This window comes from Haliotis rubra, unplaced genomic scaffold (assembly GCF_003918875.1).
Source record: "Haliotis rubra isolate DU_JTF1 unplaced genomic scaffold, ASM391887v1 Scf36, whole genome shotgun sequence".
Lineage (NCBI taxonomy): Eukaryota > Metazoa > Mollusca > Gastropoda > Lepetellida > Haliotidae > Haliotis > Haliotis rubra.
In genome coordinates, this window is record NW_025767035.1 from 2,935,146 (window position 1) to 2,959,358 (window position 24,213).

Here is a 24,213-nt window from a genome sequence, read left to right on the forward strand (position 1 = left end):
ATTAAAGCACTTCAACCAATAACATAAGCACCTCAGGTGTTTCTCGGCATATGAAGCCACAGCGGCTCTAAGATAACAGCATAGATAGGACATACCTCTGACACACCGTTAGGAAGTCTTACCCTGGACATGTTTAATTTATTGTCCTCTATTGTGGATACAATTTATTTGCATTTTCCTGTCAAACACCATGTATATTTCATTGACTGATCCGTTTATTGCCAAAGCACTGACGCTCACCTGCGTATAGCTGACAGTTTAAAATGTCAATGAAGACAGCTATTTAACTAAAGTTACAATCAACATTGATGTTCAGATATTTCTGGCATAAATACCAAGGAAACAATAAAATCTAATCATCTGAACTCAATTATGCCAACATAAGCAGAAAGTACAGGCTCAAAACAGAACCAAACATGCAGTTTGAGCGATTACAGAAAATGGTTAAAACAAGACCAAAACATAATTTGTCTGCAAAATAGGTATGTGATATAGGTATTTGTCTTATATGTTGTGTGTTCTGAACTGTATCGCAGCGTTAATGGCTGCATGTTTGATGTGGATGAAGTTGTGAAGGTCATGTGATGTTTGCCATTTTGTGATCTGACAGTTTTTTATCTGCTTTTTGCAGCTTTGCATTTTGTGTGGAAAAGATGCCCCAACTAGCGTGCATGTGAAAGAAATTATTGGAAAAACTTCAAGAATAATCTACAATAAATCTCAAATGGCTGAAACACTGAGAATTCCAAAAACAACAATGGAATGTATACTGATGTCTGGTCTTAAAGAAAATGCCTTACAAAGGAGAAGGGACTGCTCATGGGTTGAGACGGAAGTTCACCTTGTCACTCGATAAAAGAAATCGAAAAGAAATCTTCACAAGATGATGACAATAACGTCAGTTAGGGAGGGATTATAGATTTCTCTACAAAAACTAAAAGAACAAAGGTAAAACATAAAGAACAGCATTTTTTACAACTGTTATATCTCATTGAAATCTGCCAAAACTGGACAAATGATATAATCTCACTAATCTGAACCACTGTCTAAACTGGACTTGCCCTGTCCACTACATGTCAGGTTTAGACAGACAACAACGGTGTGCTGGAGGAAGGTCCTGAGGACAATATATTGTTGTTCAGTACCTGCTTTGGTTGAAGGTGTAGATACTGACTTTCACCTGTCCGTACTTCTTCAGCACCTTCGCCGTATCATCATCGGTGTTGAAGGAATTCATCAATACTAGTGGAACATCTGTGTTGTATGTTTTGTTTAAATGCTGCAAATATAAGAAATATACCATTAAATTTCACCTTACTTGTTTCAGATGATAAATCATCGTGAGTTTGTGACACCGTAGAAAACATTTCAGTATTCTGAAACTTAACAAAGAAATAAGCACTTACACCTTCAGACTGGTTTCATGTCACACAGAGAACTGAATAAACCTTACGTGTTTGGATAAACCAATTCTTAGATAAATAGTGAGTATTCCATAACAATCATGGCAAGGGACACCAGAAATGAGCTTCACACATTGTACCAATGTGGGGAATCGGAGCCGGGCCCTCTGCATGCTCAGCAAATGTTTTAACCACTAGGCTTTCTTACCCTCCCTCACAGATAAATATGGGGGTGCCCACAGTGATATTGCTGGAATATAGGTAAAAGGGGCATAAAACTAAACTCACAAAAAAACAACAAGAAGTGTTTGCCACTAATATGGCAATGTCCCCCGCCGTTAAAGAAGAATGAAATATTTATAACATATTTACTACTTTATAGTTTTTGGTCATATACAAGATGCCTGAAATGACTGGTGTCTGCATAATCACCCAATGTAGGCTGTTGACATAATTGAAGACATTGGGTTGCAATGTTTTATGAGAAATTGCGTTTACATAAGTTTGAAAAGTGGTCAAAGTGTTGTGGTGACCTTGAAGATAATATCAAAGTCACCTAAATCAACTGGTGTCTGCGTAATCCCCAAATGTAGGCTGTCACCAAATTTAAAGATATTGGGTACAACAGTGCAAGAATCAGGACGTACGTATGTGCGGCTGCTGCTGAATACACAGCACCACACCACGCGTAATCCTGGTTTATATCCAAGTACATCTAATTTACAAAACATTTGTGTATAATTAACCTTGTTAAACATATGTTTTCAATATCTTTATGCGATAATTTTGGTTATTTGAAACAGGTGTTGTGTAACCAGTCGAAAATTTATTTCAGTGTCCTGGGGATTAGCATTTCTTTTCATTTGAATATTTTAAAATTGCACATTTTCATCTATAAAGTAGTCATAACCGAGTTATCTCCCTTTCGTTTTGTTTACATTCTGCATCGTCTGCTTGATTTGTCATCATGGATTCACTTTCACTCATGAATAAATCAAAACATTTAAAATTATCTCATTGGAATTATTTCCTTATTCAACACCCACTCATTTTGTAATCTCTATTTACAAAGGTTACCCTTTAGTTGCATACTTCCCAGGGAGAAGAGAATGTACACTGATCCTTTGATCAAGCCTGTCTTGTGTTTGCACCATACACCCTTCTATGGAGTCATAGTCAAGTCCTGTCAAGTCCAGCTAATATGAGGAATCTTATTATCATTAGGTCTTCAGACGAATGTCTGGAAGACCTATTGTTTTTACTCGAATTATTATTATTATTATTTGTACGTTTTTTGTACCAGCTCTCCTGACCTAACCGCTGGGTCGATGTTCATGACACTTTCAGAGATGATAGCCTGTATGCTGAAATTGATACAGAGTCGAAAAAATCCAGACTTCCGGCTTACGGTAAGGGCAGATAACCCAAAATGTCGAAATCTGTAAACCTCAGTATCTCCAAAACTACTAGAGATAAATTGACCAAATTTTCACTCAATGTACACAACCTCCTTCCCCATCGATTCAACGCATAGCGGAAGTTGGCCGCCATGATAGATTTTCCTCAATTTTGAAAAAAACTGAATTTTTTGCCGATTTTCACGTTTTGATGGTGCCTGTGTTTAAAAAACTTCTCCTCCTGAATGGCATATAGTACAATTGTGTTTGATATATCGTTGTAAAGCCCAAACTCTGGACTACTGAGCTTGCTCAAGGCATGTCGATATCTTGAATAGGTGTGGAGTTATAAGCCTTGGAAGTTGGTCAATTTGTCAAGACACATTTTCATAGGGTTCATAAAAATGTCAGCTCTGCGAAAACAATGGATTTCATTTTTCAAGGTACCAAACTGTAGATAATGAAATGTGGAACATCTTTGCTTCACATTATTATTTTGTAAAAAGTCAATAGTTACGTCACAATCACGGCACAAACATTAACATTAGGCCTTTTCGCATTTCGTTAATGGTGAGATAGCTGGAGGAAGCGTCGTAAAATCTAGCAACAATCACCACTTCCTGGTTTTCCAGAGCCCACAGAAATAGTTCCCTCTTTAACAGGCCTTATCTCTGTTGTTCTTAGGTCTACAGTCAAAACAATTAGTGTTCTGGAATTGCCAGGATGTGATTTCTCCAGCAGTATGGTTACCAGCCTGACTGTGACAGGAATACGCTTGACTTTTTGACCACAACAAAATCTACAATATTTACCAGTAATCACTTTTAGTATATGTCTGTAGATATTACTGTATTATTTTGCTTTGTTTGACTGTGTCTTCCTGTTTGTTTTTTTGCAGTTTGTGAATTTTCCGTTTGTGTCAGCAGGATTGAATCAATGCCAAATTAATTTCAAAAACACTGTAATGGGCGCTCCAGCTGGCGTCCAAAGAAACAGTATAAGTAAAGTTAGCCACGGGGAGTGTATGGGGAAGTCAGAAGACCGTCAGTAATGCCCAGGAGGCAATCCTAGTTATTATTGTCATTACTGTTACTACTTGTTAAGTATTGAAAGCAGTCTATGGTTGCCAGCAGTTATAACCAAGTTCGTATTAACAAACAAACACTGAGAGACAGTGATATATCTGATTGATGAAAGTTTTTTAACAAGATTTTGATAACAGTATTTCTAAAGGTAATATTATGTTACATCTCTGTAGAAGTGTAAACATTATGAGCAGTTTCCCAATATGATTCTAAAATAAAATACGAGTGTAACGTATTAGAAACTATTTGTAGTCTTAATTGGGAGGACAGAATGCGGATAGTATCTGTCACTTCGAGAGTCATGTGTGTAGCATGGCGCTCGTAACAGATGTAATAGAATCATATTCAGGGCAACATAACATTGTTTAGTTGATGGAAGAAGTAAACAAGTCTACAAAAGGCATGCAGACAGTAGATCATTGTTAGTCTTTGACAGTGTATCCCAGACAAAGGCATGCAGACAGTAGATCATTGTTAGTCTTTGACAGTGTATCCCCGACAAAGGCATGCAGACAGTAGATCATTGTTAGTCTTTGACAGTGTATCCCAGACAAAGGCATGCAGACAGTAGATCATTGTTAGTCTTTGACAGTGTATCCCAGACAAAGGCATGCAGACAGTAGATCATTGTTAGTCTTTGACAGTGTATCCTAGACAAAGGCATGCAGACAGTAGAGTAGATCATTGTTAGTCTTTGACAGTGTATCTTTGACAGTGACAAAGGCATGCAGACAGTAGATCATTGTTAGTCTTTGACAGTGTATCCCAGACAAAGGCATGCAGACAGTAGATCATTGTTAGTCTTTGACAGTGTAGACCATGCAGACAAAGTCTTTGCATGCAGACAGTAGATCATTGTTAGTCTTTGACAGTGTATCCCAGACAAAGGCATGCAGACAGTAGATCATTGTTAGTCTTTGACAGAGTAACCCAGACAAAGGCATGCAGACAGTAGATCATTGTTAGTCTTTGACAGTGTATCCCAGACAAAGGCATGCAGACAGTAGATCATTGTTAGTCTTTGACAGAGTAACCCAGACAAAGGCATGCAGACAGTAGATCATTGTTAGTCTTTGACAGAGTAACCCAGACAAAGGCATGCAGACAGTAGATCATTGTTAGTCTTTGACAGTGTATCCCAGACAAAGGCTGTGAACAATACACGACATGCACATCACGATGGTAGAACACAAAAAGACATCCAAACCAAGAGCAGTAAAAGTGAAATGTCTACACCCTCAAGACAGAGATATGTAGTACAGTTTTTACCAAACTTAGCGACAAAAACTCCCAGCTTAAACTCGATGACTTATATTTATAAGCACCCAATCTATAGCGATGGAACGTTGAGTTTGTTTGCTTGTAGTTTAATGCCTCACTCAGCAATATTCCAGCTGTATGGCTATGACACTTATTGAGACTGGACCAGACAATATAGAGAACAGCATGAGCATCGATCTACACAATTAGGAGTGTCAATGTGTCAAGTCAGCCAGCCTGACCATCTGATCCCGTTAGTCATCTCTTGTGACAAGCATGGGTTGCTGAAGACCAATTCTAACCCGGAGCTTCACAGTTCGGAATGTTGAGACTGATAAGAATAGACCTTTCATAATGTGTCACAATATTACACATAAATTTTGATAATTTTGTTTGTACGGGTGGATAAATCTCATGTGGTATGATGACAAAAACATGGCACTAGGAGGGATTTGTACGCAACCTCCTTATTCTCATTCTCTTCCCACAGAGGTTACTCCTGTCATATCTTCCTACGTAACCTCTGTTCTAATACGGCCCTTTCATGGTGTGAGCGTTCAAGACTCGTGATTGGAGGCAATCAGATTTAGTTGTGCAATCAGCGATGTTGTTTCAAAAGTGATCATTCGCAAGGCCTCGGTAATTTCCGTATGCTTCGAGAAAACTAAACCTCTTCCCCTGCGCGATGCGCAAACGTTTCTTCTAGACAGAACTCAGTCATGTTATGGCTGATCAGTGGCATCTCCATCGCCCTCGTTGACAACGGACAAGCTTGCCATTAAACGTCTTGTGTGTAACATCAACACAAGTCCCCGGCAGATGGGGGATATTTGTGGCCCCACATTTGCTTGTGTTAGTCAAGTTGAATCTAAGTCGATGTAACACGTGTTCTGATTGGATAGAAAGAAGGGAGATAATTCGTGTTGCGATCTTTTGCCGCTAGGGGATTTTACGAGAACCGGGAAATATGGCCGTATTAGAACAGAGGTTCGTAGGAAGATATGACAAGTAACCTCTGTGGGAAGAGAATGCCTTATTCTCTGTAATGACCATCATTTGGAAGTTACATAATTTGAACAAATGAGAATGCATATCAATTGTTTCCATTTTAGGTGGTGATTTTAATGCTAGTTTTGGAATGCTGAACGATTGTATCACTGTAGATAATCTTTTAAGATTGAAATGACCTACCTTTCCCCAAAGACAGTGTTTGTCAAGAAAGTGCAACCAAGGATAACAAAAAGTTAATTTTTGTCGGATCATAACTGAAGAGGAACAAAACTTCTGGATCAGATAAACTTTCAGCAGAATTCTTACGAGAAGGTAATGATATTTTACTTGGGCTCGTTTAGTTTTCTTTAATGATACCTTGAATCATGTAAATTTCTCGAAAAATGGTCAGATATCATCCCTATCTATAAAAGTTATATAAGAAAGGATCCAAATCACTAATCTGGGATTGCCTTTGTAAGTGTCCTTGAGAGATTTTTTAAACATATGAAAGACAGATTAATGATGAGGAATGAATTGTATACTAAAACACTTCATGACTCTCATGTTTCAGTCCAGACAACAGATTGTCCTTCTAGATATTATTGCCAAAAGTACCGGCACAAAAAAAGGTTAGTTTTATACAGCCTTTGTAGATTTCTAAAGGCATCCGGCACTTTGAGATGAGATGAACTGTATGAAATATACAATTTTATTGGTACAATTACCTATGTACAAAAATACAAAGCATACATAATATGTCTATGATAGTGCCAGGAATAATAATGTATATTCATAATATTTTTCACATCCTGAGGGCTTAACAAACATGTTAAGTCCATGCATGTTTCCACTGTATATCAATGAGTTAGTTAATACCATGGAGGCATTAGGTATACATATGTGACAAGTTGATACCTTTTGCCAGCAACGTGTGTGGGTTACATTGCTGACTTTGTACGTCATTCTGATAGTGTGGGTTCGAACCCCAGATGTGACTCAACCCAAAAAGTACTAGAATCTGTACTTTTCCGAGAAAGTATAATATAAAACATGACATGTTACATTTGACCATTTTTCAAACGGCATTGTGTTTACAGAACACCAAGTTGTATATTCACCTGTACGAAAACTCTGTCTACTATCGATAGAAGTGTATTTACTAAAATCTTTGATACACCGATATTTCCAATCCTCTCCTATGTTTGTGAAAAGTGGGGTTCACAATTTATTATCAAATATAAAATGTACACATGTCGGTGTTAAGTGTTACCTACAAGTCAATCTTAAAACTCCTAATTATACAATTACCCATAAATGTGTGAGATATTCACTGTATGTAAACACCTCAAAGAGGGTGAACAAATACTGGTTTAAAATTGTTAGATTGCCATAGAACAGATATGTCAGAAATGTTGCAGTAGTATGATGAGTGAGGAAAAGTCACCTGGCTTGCACATGTTCAACAACTTCCTTGTACATATGGTTTTATGTGGGGCTGAACTACGTGTGGAGAATATAAATCAGTATATTCACGTTTTACTCAAAGACTGAAAGAGTAACTGTATCAAAATGGTATGGTAGTATTAACAACAGCCCCAAACTCGGATGTTATACACAGTTAAAAATATTGTTGAAACTGAATCCTATTTAACTACTTTGGATCTGAACAAATATGTCTACAATCACATAATAAATATAAGGTGTGTTACCACTAGAAATTGAAAACAGCAGAGCTGAAAATAAACCTGAAGAAGAGACAAAACTTTGTAATCAAAATACCAGGTAGATAATGAGTACCCCTTTCTGTCAATATGTCATAAGAACAAAGAAATTAGAGAAGATCTTTTATGGCTAAACATTTGGGAAAACACAAGGATAAGTTTGTTATTCAAAGGTGCAGTGGAAACTTATCTTATCTCATTAAGCAAACTGCTTTTTAACTGAGAAAGTAACTGGTCCTTCACAGTAACATATACCGGTAAGCCATTTTGTTAGAAGAAGACAACTCTGGCCTTAGTGAAAGATTTGTTATTGGTCTGATGGTTAAAATGTCAGTGAGCCCTTACGGTGGCCCTGCAGTTTATTTTACGCTGTAAATGACTCGTGACACTCAGCTTTTAAGTATTACATTACTTTAATCGGTCATATTGACCGAGAACTTAAACATGCAAAGTGGAAAAGAGTTATGAGAAAAGTTTATCTGCACTCTTCATGGTGCTGTAGTTACCGCTTTGATACCACTGCTGTGCTGCCATAGAGTGTAATATCCAGCAGCCAACAGGACTTGTCTATTTGTCCACAGAATTTGTCAGGCCATTTTGCCATGTATTTGTGTTTTGTAATTAATGCTGCAAGAGTATGACACAGTTATAATGTTTTGGCGAACAGTTTTTCTACTGGGCGTAGTTTCTAAAATGTGCTGGCCCTCAAAGGGGCACTGATCTGGAGCAATTCCCCTGTGACTGGTTGTTGCTTTTGTTATTGTTATTTTTTCAGAATTCTTGACTGGGTTGCGATCTCTGCTGCACCATTGATAGTATAAGGGCATATCTTTACATTGATCAACAAAGATGAAATACAGTTTCGTCTTGGAATTAATGTGGAAAATATTGTAATCTGTTTTACCCATTAATATTTCCATCTTGATAATTATGACAAATGAAATTGTTTTGAAGCTTTACGCCAAATGAATTCAATGAGCGTCTGTATATTTTTGCCTTATAACCCTATCATAGTTAATTTATTAGTATAGTTTTATGCACTTGGAACTACATAAAAAAGTACATGATCTGTTTTTACTGAATTTAAGAAATGACTGTATTATCTAGACATTTTATATATTGCCTAAGTGAATCATATTTCACAAACACACGCCATAAGAGTGACTTCGTGCATGTTGTCTGTCGCGCATACGAGTAAATCAAATGAAGTGGAATGATTTTGTTGAATGCTACAATAAATGATTTATTACCTTATATCACCTTGTTTGAGAAATGCATCCATCTATATCCACATAAAGGAACGATAACCCATCAATCAGTAGCTGACAAAGAAACCTGTACCTTGTCAGATGTTCTTTAACGATCTAATATTGAAAAATTGGTCACTGACTTTGACAGGTGTTTTACATTGGTATAGAGTCGCAATGGTCACCCGGGATAGCTAAATTAGTACGGTAACTATTTTCATGACTGACTGACTGAGTTTGGTTTTACGCCGCTTTTAGCAATATTCCAGCAACATCACGGCGGGGGACACCAGAAATGGGCTTCACACTTTGTGCCCATGTGGGGATTCGAACCCGGGTCTTCGGAGTGACGAGCCAACGCTTTAACCATTAGGCTACCCCACCGCCCCCTATTTTCATGATGTCCACCATTATGTCGAAAAGTAATTTAGTTATACAACAATGAGCAATCAATCAATGTATTGTCTGTTAATCCTTTGGAGATAGGACGTTGTTTTTACACAGCATTTGATGATGGAATATGGGTGTACTCGGTATACATTAGTAAATCTATATGCCTAAACACTACCTCTTGACAAATCCGCCGTTCAAGAAGATCAACATGTTATCGGTTACTCCTTTGACCAAGTTTTTTTAATTTTTTTTATCTCCGCTGAAAATTCCTCTTGTGCTTTCATCACATCAGACCTTAGTTAATCATTTGAGTTGAGTATTTACTCCAGACACGAAAAAGGCTAAATGGCAAACTTTGTCTGGTAATCTGAGTCGTGTTACCACTAATTATACTTGTTATAAATTCATTAACTGACCATCAAGTGAATGATGACAAATAAACAGGTGTAGGTTTATACCACCAAACACGGGTTACATGAATCTATCACACATGTCACTGATTTAAATACTTCTTACACATAAGATTTTATGGAATTTAAGTCATTTTCAAGCATTTGCTACATTTCTGGCCTCTTCAACAAGGATTTGATAAATTTCTTTTTCATGAATGTGTTAGAGTCAAGGCTTTGTCAAGATGATGCTTCAACATTCAAGGCATTTTCAGTTCTGTATGTGGAGCCCTGACGTGCTCATTACACATCTATAGAGCAAAGCTTGCATTCCAAGAATTTAGCCTACCTCTATTTGTTGTACAGTCAGATCAAGGAAAGTGAGTTCATTTCGGACAGAGATGACACTCTTTGGTCCTTTACATCCCATTCCGGTGCCGAGGCCGCCATTAAGCTTGACGACCACAAGCTGGTTGAGGAGTTCCTTAATCCTGGCAGGATCCGGTGTTGGGAGACCACCATAGCGCCGCACCTGAGGAGAATACAGAAATATATGTGAGTGAGTGAGTGAGTGAGTGAGTGAGTGAGTGAGTGAGTGAGTGAGTGAGTGAGTGAGTGAGTGAGTGAGTGAGCAACCGACCATCATGGTGACACACCTGGGGAAATCCACCAACATGTTGACCATCATGGTGACACACCTGGGGGAAATCCACCAACATGTTGTGTATCCGTGTGTGTGTGTGTGTGTGTGCATGTGCGTGCTTGCAAGCGTGTCCATGTTTACACGAACATATGTATAAGTGTTCCATCAAGAGTCCCTCTATCGGAGCAGGGTCTTGTGTAGGCAGACTGTCATATCAATGAACCCAAGAGTGAATTCAGTTTTACGCCGCTTTTAGCAATATTCCAGCAATATCACGACGGGGGACACACCAGAAATGAACCCAAGAGAAATACACAAACATACCAAAGTAATATATGCACCACAACATAGCTACTCTTGTGTAAACAGGTCAATAAACAATAAAACAATACTTTTTCAGATAATACGTCTGTAAATGATTCGAAGACCGAACACCATTGCTGTGGTGCGTATCTGCTACGTTTTCTAAATTGCATCCTACCGTATCGTGCATATTTTTTATCCGTACATACGCCGATTTGGCCCTCATCTGGAGCCCTGGTAACAATTGACTTCACTCACTGCATACACCACAGAACCAAACAACTAAATCCAGAAAATACTTTGACCGACCACTAGGCATCCCAATCACTTAAAAAATATTTATTGAAAGTAATTTTCACCATAGAGTATCAAATCTATGATTAGTACATCTAAATTGAAAATGTGGTAAGCTTATCCCTAATTGGACTCACCTGGCTTGAGTCTGTGTGGCTGCACATCTCCACCCATTGATTCACACCACAATTAATACCAACCACATATTATCACTGAGCAAAATTTATCATGTTAGTCACAGCTGCAAGTTTAACCGATTTGACTGAGATTGACTGTGTCTGTCAATAACTGAATGTGTTGGAGCTGCATGATGTACAGTTACTCCCGAATGTGGATGATACTTGGTACAGCCCAGGGAACTTACTGTATCATCAGACAGCTGCTTGATCTTATCCCAGATGACTGATGGACCGGATTCACTGAGGAAGCGAGCAAACAGTCCTTCAAAACCATCAAACTCTGTCCGGATTTTCTGAAAAGTGTATTGACTGTGAGCAAGGAACCAACAAATTATCCACAAAATGAACAAAGGTCGCTGAGATGGTTACTACTGGCTGACTCAGTTTAGTTTTACGCCGCTTTTAGCAATATTCCAGCAATATCACGACGGGGGACACCAGAAATGGGCTTCACACATTGTGCCCATGTGGGGAATCGAACCCGGGTCTTCGGCGTGACGAGCCAACACTACACCACTGCCCCCGGTTACAAACCAGGTTACATATTGATGATGAAGGAGGCAAGGCCCCATTTGGTTTGATTATTCAAATGTATGAAAATAGTGTTGTGTGTCTTAAGAGTCAGATTCATGCACCTTGCCCTGTCTAGTAGTCTTTAAACAGGAAGTGATGATATAAGCTTATCACAAAATTCCTGAAATTTCACAATTTTAAGTGCTGTGATTAGGGCTGTAAAGATGCATCGAACTATTGATGGATTGCAATTGTTGAGCCTCTGATAGCAATTACTTGATGGTAGGAACGAAAAACTATTGATGCATTGATAGTATGTGTGACTATCGATAGTTTAGTAATTGACTTTCATTGATAAATGCACATCGCAAAATACAGGAAGTACCAGATTAGTTCACTTTGATTTAGAGTTCTCTGCCCCTGTTACCTCTTAAACAAACTTGATCTGGGTTTCAAGTTTCTTGTCAGTTATTAAAAGAGACTGAAACTACTTCAGCTAGTTTATATTTTATATAAACTATACATTCATTTGGGAAATGACTTCAAATGAGACAATTCAAGGACAGAAAAAACTATTTCAATACTATTGCAATAGTTGGTCACAATAGACTATCGCTATCGCAATAGTTGTTTCCCCCTCAATAGTCACCCCTAGCTGTGATACTGAATTAATATCATGAAAATTTCAAAGTGACTCAAATTGAAAGGGTGAGACATCTGAAAATGTAATTTTTAAAGTAAAATTGATATTTTTATACTTATCCTAACTCATGATCTTTTGCTTATCTCCCTTTCCTTTTCGAATGGTAGTGGAACGCTTGAAAATAGTCCCGAAGCGGACGTAAAAATACACTCACCCATGAGTTGCCTCCCTTTTGCCCTTTTCCCGCGCAAACAGTCATGTGACCAGCCTTACTTGCCACTCTCTCCTGAATTTCTGCCCATGCACTTGGATCAGCTGTGAAATCAAAAGTGTCTTCAACGGGGAGGTTGGGAGGGCTTCTCATCATGAGTCAGGATAAGTATAAAAATATCAATTTTACTTAAAAAATTACATATTTTTACTTATCCTGACTCATGATCTTTTGCTTATAGAATCTGACGGATTGGTGGTGGGTCAAGCCCTTGTGGATTCATCAGCTGTCCTTAGATACGTCCTGTATCCCCCCCATGGGAACTGCGAAATGGCATTTCCGTGATCCTATTCTTCCAACTTCCGTTATAACTCGGGGGGACCACTTTCTTGTCTTACTTCAGTCTCAAACAAGTTGAATCATGTTGATTAATGTGGCTACAGATAAACTAGTATCTTCTTATTACTAGATATCTCATAACAACCCATAGATTATGATAAGATCTTTATCATAAATGAGTTGCGACCCCTTCACGTCCAGGTAAGATCTTTACCAGTACAGGATCTTTAATCACGCATGCTAGCCTGTGCTAGACTGTGCGCATGGACTTTCAAACTAATAATTTTTCCTTAGTAGAAGTTACCAACAAGTCAATGTGATAAAGGGTGAGATTTTCAAACTCAGCGCCTTTGAGGAACCGTTAGTTGCTGTGCTACAACGAGAGGCCCAAACTGGTATGCCTGAGACGTATTCAGTGGCTATGTCTTGGAGGTAGCGGTTGGCAAACACCGTGTCCGACTTCCAAAAGCAGCCCTACATAATTGTTGGTATACAGCAATTTCCGTGCAGAGCCAGTTTTGATGCCAGTGCTCTAACTTTGTGCGGGTTGGAAGGTCTAGGAGGTTCTAGTCCTGCTGCTTTATAGGCTCTCAATATGACATCTCTCATCCAGAATGATATGGTCGTTCTTGAGACTTCTGCTGATGTCTCTGTTGATAATGGGATGAACAGGCGCTTGAATTTTTGTCTCCTTGTCTCACTCTTTTGAAGATATATCTTCAGGGATCTGACCGGACACAAGGATAGGTCTTCTATATCCTGTGGGCCGAGGATTGTAGATAGCGCTGGTACGTGGAACTGTCTATCTGGCTGACCAGGTAGTTGGTTCATGGCAATGAAGTCCCATTTAAGTCCTAGATGAACTGCAGCATGTTGCCCTGTGTCGAATCTGGTTCGACCAAAGTCCAGCGCATGTATCTCTGATATTCGAGCTGCTGTGGCTAGTGCAAGCAGGAACAGAGTCTTCTGTGTCAGCAGCTCGAGGGTAGTGAGTGGTCTAGAGGTTCGTAGGCATCACTTGTAAAATGACGTAGAATTACATTCAGATCCCAGGCTGGAGCTCTGAACTTCTTTTGCTGGTCCTCCATTTTAAAAGATCTCAGCAGAGCAAGTAATTCTGGTACTTTCGTCAACTTGATGTCTGTTTTCATGGTAATCACTGTACTGATGGTGGCGAGGTATGTAGATAATGTCGAACCTTTCAGATGTCTGGTCTCTCTCTTCCGCCACTTGAGGATGAGTAGCTTTCATCGCAGTGAAGCCTTTCCACCTTGCATAAGTCTCAAACTTCAGCCATTTGTCATCATACAGGTTACAAGTAGATCTGCGTAATGCTAGCGTTACTGCCTTGGCAGCCCTGGCGGAGTATCCTCTTTTCTTCAAACATGTTTTTGATACGGTCCACACGTGTAGCTGGAACACTGTCGGGTTCCTGTGGACTTGCTTGGTGTGCGGATGTATGAGTAGGTTCGGCCAATCTGGTAACTTGGTTGCTGGACTTCAGAGGTCTAGGAACCATACTCTCGCTGGCCAGTAGGGCGTGACCAAAGTCAGTTGTAGCGCCTGTGTCTGTTTGATCTTCAACAGTACTTTTGGAAGTAATATCTGGGGTGGAAACGCGTAGGCATTTAGTCCTTCATGGGCATTTATGCTCAGTGCATCTGTTCCCCAGGATTGAGGATCTGGAACTGGTGAGACAAACGTCTGTAGTTGTTTGTTGAACCTCGTGGCAAACAGGTCTATGCAAGGGGATCCTATTTCCCTTATGATGAGCCGGAACGCTTCTGGATGGAGCATCCATTCCGTAGATGACGGGTGCAGTGGTCGGGTGAGAGCGTCTGCAAGTACGTTCTTGGCTCCGGGTATGTGTCACGCCTTTATCCAGGTGTTTGCTTCCTGCGTGATGTGGAACAACTGGAATGTGAGCTGTAGCAGGCTTGGAGACCTTGTGGATCCTTGCCGATTTATGGAGAATGCCACTGTAGAGTTGTACGGGGGGACCATCAGCATTCTGTTGTTCAGCGAGCTTGACCATAGTTGTAAGGCGTTGATCATGGCTTTCATCTCCAGCAGATTGATGTGAAGATGCTGCTCTATTTTGGACCACCTTCCTGATGCAACTTGATTGTTGAGAAGCGCACCCCATCCCTGCATCAAGGCGTCTGCGTAGAGATGTGTGTCGAAGGCCGGCTCTTGTAAATAGGTCCCTCCACAAACATTCGACCTGTGCGTCCACCACAGTAGATACCTCTTGAGGTTGTCTGGCAGCAAGATAAGGTCGACGCTGTCTAGATGTTTTGTCAGGAACCGTTGCAGCGATCTTAGTTGTAAACGTCCTGTGAGTCAAGTCCTCCACCGAGGTTAGTAGACCACGTAGAACTTGCCATGATCGTAGTGTTAACGGAGAGATGACTGCCGGTGGAATCATGGTTTGTATCTTGACCCAACGATCTTCTGGGACGACAATACAATTCTGTGTTGTGATAAACCTTATCCCCAGAAATTGCAGATCTTGTTTTGGTTCCAACTCTGACTTCATAAGGTTCACCAACCATCCTAGTTGAGTGAGAAACTTGATTGTGAAGTTCAGCTGTAGTCTGAGTTGACTGGCATCTTGGAGAACCTGAATTCCGTCGTCCAAGTAGAAGGCATAGACTTCAATGATGTAGATATGCGACTATTGGCTTGGTTACTCGTGTGAATAGTTACGGAGCCGAAGATATTCCAAATGGTAGGACGTTCCATTGGAAGTGCTGCCCTTTGAATAGGAATCGTAGATACTTTCTTGATTTCGGATGGATGGGGATGTGTAGATACGCATCCTGCAGGTCTATGCTGGCCATGTAATCTGCTGGACGGACGAGTAGTCTGAGTTGAGGTAGGTGGATCATTCTGAACCTCTCTGGTTTCAGTAGATAGTCTTTGTTGAATTTGCGCATGTTGTACATCAGTCTGAACTTCTCCTTGGAGTTCTTCTTGGGTACTAGAAAAATTGGGGAATAGAAGCCAGGAATGAGATGATGCTGATCTATTATCTCTACTGCCTCCTTCATCAGTAGTGAGTCGATGGCTTCTTGTAGTTTGTCTGCCTGTTCCTCTGCATAGTTGAAGACCATCGGGCTGAGGGTACTTGGGAGACGTAGTCGTCCTCTAGTATTCCCCAGTTCTTCCAGTACCTTTGTAGACGTCCACACACTGTCGACAGTTTTACAGGAACGGCTGGGGATGGAAGACTCCAGTCGTTCCGAACCCTGATATCAACGTCTAGTTCCTCTGGATCCTCTGGTAGTGCAGCCTCTCCCTGAGTTTCCTCTGTAATTTCCGGATGGGCGACGAAAAGATCCTTTGCCGCCTCTGAAGCTGGGGTACTTCTTCTCCTTTGCCTTCTGTATGCCCGGAATATTTGGACTTGCTGTTATACTTTTGCGAAGTCTGACGGATGACGTTGGCCAGAGTATCTATGGATTTTATCATCATAACTTCTATAGAGTCGTGCATAGCTTCCTTAGCTGCATCCTCTATTTGTCCTCCAAAGATAGTAGGCACCTCCCATGGAGCTCTCAGTAGCGGTTGGGTGAATCTATCACTCCATGAACAGGATGCAAGTAGCCCTTGTCTGTGTAGTAAAGTGAGACCTGCAGATATAGATGCCTGATGGTCCAATAAAAAGTATTGGTCCTTCTTCTGTGTTATGAGGGCCGAATATATCATTCTATCCTCTTCCGAACTTGAGTTCTGGAATTTATTGATCAATGCTTCATTGATGGCTCTGGACCTGGCCAACCCGAAGAAGGATTTCCTTGCAGCAGTATGAAGTTGAGATAGCTTTTTGTCTTCCACTTTATACATCTTGTTTCGGGAGTCATTGACTAACTTGATGTTATCATCCCATTCAGGCGCCTTTGTAAATGGATCCATATGATGTAAGGGGAATCTCTTCACATTCAATGATGGTAGTTGTTGACTCTGGTACTTGGATGCTTTCGTGAATGCTGTGCGTAGGTTAGAGGGTACCTTGGATATAGGTTCAATCGGAGGGATAGTGACGGAGTCGAAGTCGTCGTTACGCATCCTATAAGTGTAGACTTCATCTTTATCCTTAGAAGGAGACTCCAAGTTCAACCCGTTGGCAATCCATGCTGTAACCTCTGAGTCTGGGAAGACGAAGTCTGCTTGCTGATCCAAAGTCTCCTGAATATTAGTGCTAGGTCTCTGTGACTCATCCATCTGCGAACCTGTATCCCTTCTCGAACCTTCATCATCCTTTCGTGAACCTCTATCTGAAGATTCCTCCCTATGCGAACGTCTATCTTGAGAGTGCTCTCTTCGCAAACCTCTATCTGTAGATACATCTCTTCACGAACCTCTGTGATGTGAGCTTTCCCTTCGCGAACAGCTGTCGCTGGATGTATCCTTTCGCGAACTTCTGAGATGAGAGCCTTCTCTTCGCGAACCTCTGTCTCGTGATGAGTGACTTCGCGAACGTCTGTGAGAGATATGAGATCTTGATCTAGAGTGGCTAGGTGTAGGAGATGGATCCTTCAATGTTCTCGAATGTTGAGGGTTCGCAGATGTAGAACTGTGAGTAGGCATCTCATCTCTTCTATCCTCTTCTAAGATGACAGAGTCGTCCGACTGTGGAGACCTTCGCAAAGGTGTATGTTCGCCAACGTAGTCTTGAGATGTAGTTCTATGAGGAGTAGGTTCGCGCAGGTCCGCAGGTTTGCTCACAGTGTCGGTAGATGAGAGGCTTCGCCAAGCCTTCGCTTCTTCCTCGAACCTACGTTCCATCATGGTTGGTGAATTGTCTCATAAATTCGCCCGGGTCGAAGTTCTGCATTGGTTGAAGCTGCTGCGGTGTAGATGAAGCGTTCGCAAATGCTGATGAGTTCTGTGCCTCAACTTCACTCCATGGGAAGTAGGTGGTAGTTCGTCAAACAGCTGGCCTGCTGTGACCGTTGCAGACATGGTTTTATGCACGAACGGCACTTGGGGTGAGGATCAGCCATGGATAACCTGTGCTTGCAAACACTGCAAGATTTCATGAAATGTCAACAAAGTTACATAACGATGAAATAAAGACACAAATACAAATAATTTCTACAATTATTTTACATATAATACATAGTAGTTATTGCCAAATATATACAGCGTAATTTTGGAGAATAGGACCTAAATAAAAAGGATATAATGCCATATAAGGGACTCCAGTGCTCGCCCAACCATCCGCTTGGGCGATGGTGGAGGGAGAGAGTGGCAAGTAAGGCTGGTCACATGACTGTTTGCGCAGGAAAAGGGCAAAAGGGAGGTAACTCGTGGGTGAGTGTATTTTTACGTCCGCTTCGGGAACTTCAAGGGATTCAAGTGTTCCATTACCATTCGAAAAGGAAAGGGAGATAAGCAAAAGATCATGAGTCAGGATAAGTAAAAATCATAACTAATACATGAACATAATTTTCTTTGATACTTTACACACATCGGCCTCAACAACAGGTGCACGGACAAAATTCATGTTTCAAAATAGCATTCGTGCTTTCCTTGTTTATAGTTTCACATGAGATTAGGGATGATTTAATAAATTGTGTGTTCATATTACATGTATGCCAAATTCATACATCTCACTTCAGAACAATTTGAATTACATATATATAAATTTATGCTAAAGCTTGAAACGGTATAAGAATCTACACCAAAACGTAGCTCTGTTCAACAAACAAGAAGTTGTTATCCATAAAGTTGTACGCTTTATTATTGACTCACCAACTTCAAGAATGCCCATCAAACAGTACAGACATACTGTGGGGCACATCCACACCTTCAGTTAGAGGACATACTCACGTCTTTTGTTCCACCATCAGCTGTCTGGACAAGCTTCTGCAGCTCCTTGTTCATGGCATTCTGAGCATCTCTACGGGTCAGCTCCTTGAACTCAATGTCACTGGGAGTCCGACGGTGGCCACGTACAAATGCAGTCTGAAATGATTATTCGAAAAAAATTTTACTGACTGACTGAGTTTGGTTTCACGCCGCTTTTAGCAATATTCCAGCAACATCACGGCGGGGGACACCAGAAATGGGCTTCACACATTGTACCCATGTGGGGATTTGAACCCGGGTCTTCGGTGTGACGAGCCAACGCTTTAACCACTAGGCTACCCCACCACCCTAAAATTATGTAAGCCATCATATAGCCATTGACGACTTAAATCAATCATGGTGAAATCATTATGCTTAACACCTGTACATCTGTATGTAGCACAATGATTCCTAAGGCCTAGTAATTTAAGTTGGTTTACGAAATTGACAGACTGAAAACAAAACTGAAATCAGAAAACAATTCAAACTGATGTTTGACCATTCTTTTTGTCAGTTTTACAACCAGTGAAGTACAGCGAAACATTTCTTTAATACACTTTATCATCGCTGTTTGTAGGCCATGGGGAACAACATTTAAAAATCTGTGATTTAAACATACACGAAATGAATAAATTATTGAGTATCTTGACATGTTTGTTTTTCAATCTTTAGTGGCAATAGTACTCTCGAAATTGAAAATTAACATGCCATTTAATGCCATTAAAGCAATCTGATATGTAGATTTGGCAGCTTAAGTCAAGTAATAAAGCTGCGGGCACAGTAGATGACAAGGACTTCGGTAGACTGCATCAAGTGATTTAATCACTGTGTAACTGACCTTTCACTTAACTGTCATCCATTGTAATGTGCCAGACATCTTAAACTGGTACGGAAAATATGTAAATACACCTGTTTATATGCATGTGACTCGTCATAGCGAGAACAATAAATCTGATACCTTTATTCCATGCTACCACTACACTGAGTTCTGCTGTTGCGATACTTGTTCTACAGTTGTGAATATGCTGCACTGTTTGAATGCCCCATTTCTCAAACTGGGGGTGTATAGAATTTGAGAACATTTGTGAGGTTTTGAATAAGATTACCACTTATGATAGGTGTATGTTTGTTAACACAAGGACACAAATATCATTGCTTTATGATAAAGAGAATAATTTGTGAGTGACGAGAAGTTCATATTTTGAGTGAATTAAATTTGTGAGAACCCTTGGTTAAAGACTTACAAAGTTAAACTTCATGTAAAAACAGATATATCGTCAATCCTTGTCACAAGTTGTTTATTGTTTCTATTATTTATCATCAAATTTAAACATAAGATGCTGAAACAATTCTTACATGCACCTTTAATAAAATAGAGACCAAGTCACATTCTATCTTTTTATCGTAATCTTTTAAAATTTTATATAATCCTATAAAAAAGATGGATGTTGTTTTTATCCATGCATCAGTGCATAAGTTGACATGGTGACAGTGAAGTGTAGAACATCGATCACAAAGAGGAAATAATGAAGTCATGCATTGAAAGTCAATAACTGCTGGACCAGTTTGACAAGTGGTTGACGCCATGAACATCAATGATTCAGGATCCAAGAAGTGAGACAACACATTACATCACACTAAAACATCGCAACCTTCACAGTCAACACCAATTATGGTCACCAAAACAATCCATGTATTGTCTACAACATGCCAAATCAGGGGTTGAAAGAATTTTAAGAACTCCACTGGACACAGGTCCAGTAGCCTTTCAAAATCCACTTGACCAAATATTAATTTCCATTGACCACAATCTACAGTTTGGTTTCTTTTGCAAATAATCTTTATCAATTGGTAGCAATTGCATTTTTATTTCATTATCAAAATGCATATATCAAAACATTTCAGCACTTTGGCTCTCAGTACCAAGGTAAAGTTTAATGTGGATATTTACTTGACTGACCGGAGAATTCCACTCGGGCGTCGGGCAGTGGTATTTTTCAACCCCTGCAAATGCAACTTTTCTGCCACAAGAACCCTCCCTCGAGAGCCATCATTTAAAGAACAACAGCAATAAAGGAACAATTCTCCAGATCAGTACTGATTGTCACAATAATGCTTGTCTCACTCACCCTTTGGGCTAACTGATCACGCTAGCCTAAGGATGAATGATCTATTGTTGAGTCCTGCACCCAGGCATACTTGGCTGCACCTGCGTTTATTATCATGTCTTGTCAGCTATCTAGTATTTTATTTAACAGAAAGAATATCTAATTAACTTGGCATACACATAAAATCGTATCAGTACAATTCATAAGAATAGATCCATAGATTGTTGATGTTGAATTTATGCATGAAGGGGTTCAAAAGGAGGGTTCAACGGGAAAGGGTTATTCATGAAAATGTTAAACATGAAGTTCAACAAAAAGGGGTTCAAGTTCAAGTGGTTCAACAGAAAGCGGATTTACACCGCTGCAGGCAATATTCTAACAATATCTCAGCAGGACACCAAAAATGGGCTTCACATATTGTACCCATGTTGCTTCTGAACGAGCAAACACAGCTTAAAGAACCACTAAACTTTGTTTTTTGTTATTCTTTTAACCATTTCATATGAAAGATTTGTGGTTAGTCTTATGCGGAACACCAAATTTATTCTTTAAAAACTTGTGGTTAATTAATACCGAGCGATTAAAAGTGGCCAAAAAGTCGCCTGCTTCCCTCTCGCCCGCCAACGAAACCACATACAGGTTACGTAACTCTGTCGCCAGAGCACTGCAGTGACATCATATGAGGAACGATTTTCAGTTGGTTGTATAGAAAGTGTGTAGCATGCTCATCATTTTGATGATTTCTCGACATCAACGACGACATGCCGAATCGTTGCTTTGTCGTCAATTGCTCCTAGGGGTCGGGCGATGGTGTCACCATGCACAGATTTCCACAGGACCCGCAGCAGTTCGTGCTAAATGGGTTATGTTTGTGAGTGCAAAGCGGCGTTGTGGAAGCCTGAAACGATATCTTACTTGTGTTCAGATCGCTTCACGGAAGTTAAAGAATCAAAACTACTTACTAGTTGTAGTAAAATATGTATATGATTGATGACCATAAAGATTTTCCATGACACAACTTGTAACATAACGATTTCTTCCTCGGAAGTGAGGTTGTGGTCTAAGTAACAATAATATTGTAAGTAGTATTATATTGACACCCACCTCGCTGTTAATTGTTATGTTATACGCTATGTCATGCAAAATCCTATTGGCCATCAATAAAACAAATATTTTACTACCAGTAGAAAGTAGTTTTGATTTTGTAACTCGGTGAAAACAAACCTAAATAGCATTTATCCTCAGACTGGCGGATGTTCCCGACAGGGCGTCGCCATTTTTGAAAATCGTAAAGTCTGTTAGAATTAATGAGATTATAGTTTGTTTTCATCAAGTTAGAAAATCAAAACTACTTTCTACTCGTAGTTAAATATGTATTGGAATCATAACCAAACGGATTTTGCATGACACAACTTATAACATAACGATTTCTTCCACAGAAGCGAGGTGGGGGTCGAAGTTACAATACTGCGCGATAAATTTCTTGCTACATTCACATGATGTCTTTCATTGTCACATGGTTAATGTCCACTCACCAGTATGTAGATACTAGTCAATGTGCGTCTTTATATTTGGTCTTATAATCCTAATTAGTTTGTTATCATACTTGTATGTATTTTGAAACTAAATAAAAAGCAGACGATCTGCTGATACTTATAGTGAATTTATAACAGAACTGTAATAGCTAGACATTTTATAGTTTGCCAATGGGAATCATAATCCGCACACACACCCTAGTGTATGTTGTCTGTCTCATTACACTTCACGGCGAAAACAATGATTCTGTTGAATGCTACGACAAATGAATAAAAACAAAATGCAAATATTAAAATTAAAACAGATTAAAGTTATAGGAACAATATCAGGCCATTACCTTGTTCGAGGAATGTATCCATCAATATCCACAAAACTGTTCCAAATGATGTGTCTTTTAACAGTTTAATATACGAAAAAGTGATCAATCTTTTCAGATATTGGTGTATAGTCTCATTGGTCGACCAAGATAGCACACCTGGCAACTAATTGCATAATGTCCGCCTTTCTTTAAAAACAGTAATTTAGTTAGCCAATAATGGGCAATCAATCAATGTATTGCCGGTTAATCCTTTGAACGAAGCACGTTGTTTTTACGCAGACACCGACACGACAGAGTGTATTCAGTATGGATTAGTAAATCTACATACATAAACACTACCTTTTGACAATTCCGCTGTGTAAGATAAAAGTAATTAATCAATCAGCGTGTTATCGGTTAATCCTTTGATAGATGTATATAATGTTGAATATTTACTCCAGACACAAGAAATGCCAAATGGGAACCTTTGTCGGGTAATCTAAGTGTGTTACCACTAATTATACCTGTTATAAATTCATTAACTGACCATCAAGTGAATGATGACAAATAACATGTGTAGGTTTCTACCACCTAACACGGGTTACAACAAGGGAGTATTAATTGCTGTATTGCATGTGAAAACTTATGGGCCGACACTGTTTTGAGAATACAAACAGATTTTTACATGACATGATTAAATATCGAGGTAAAAAAACACAGAAATGGGATCAATTTAGATCAGTCATTATACAAATAGGGCCTAACGACACCAATCGATTTTGACAGAATCGTCTATGAAAACAAGTTGTAACTCAAACTAGGCAAAGCAGGAGACAAAATAAAATGACAGTAGATTGTGAGAACATATAGCTTTCATTTTCCACAACGATTGTCACGATTTCAGGTTAATACAAGCCTGTAAACAAGATAATTTACCCCCTAAAATGTAGATGAATTCTGCATCGGCCCTCAAAGCTATTCCTCATATGACGTCACAGAGACGCGCCGCTCTGATTGGTTGAAATTTCGTTCGCGGGTGAGAATTGTGCACTGTTGTCAAAAAGGTCGATTTAAGTCAATTAAACGTCGAAATGAGTAGTTTTAATGACGGGGTTTCATTTATAACGATGCCAGTTAGTGATTTATGTATTTGTACCCCCTAGGGTTTATGTGACCTTTAACAAAACATGAGTTTTACGATAATGAAGTTCAAAAGGCGGGTGGTTGAACATGAGGTTAAAGCTGGGATTCGACATGATGAGGTTAATGTTCTGTTTGCAGTGTCATCCACGGCAGTATCTATATATCAGTAGCCTTTCAGTAACATCATTTGGACCAGACAAACCAGTGATTAATACCAGCAGCAACACTCTGTCTGGACATGCTGACATTCAACCAAATG

General features: G+C 39.6%; 1 protein-coding gene across 1 annotated transcript in view; it reads right to left on the bottom strand.

Annotated features, from left to right (window-relative positions):
• LOC124285386 (UTP--glucose-1-phosphate uridylyltransferase-like) overlaps positions 1-24,213 on the bottom strand; it is a 95,460-nt gene that overhangs the window by 14,508 nt on the left and 56,739 nt on the right. Inside the window, 4 exon segments of the mRNA XM_046721612.1 lie at positions 1,146-1,279; positions 10,238-10,420; positions 11,493-11,600; positions 18,852-18,986. Of these exon segments, the coding sequence (XP_046577568.1) occupies positions 1,146-1,279; positions 10,238-10,420; positions 11,493-11,600; positions 18,852-18,986 (560 nt within the window).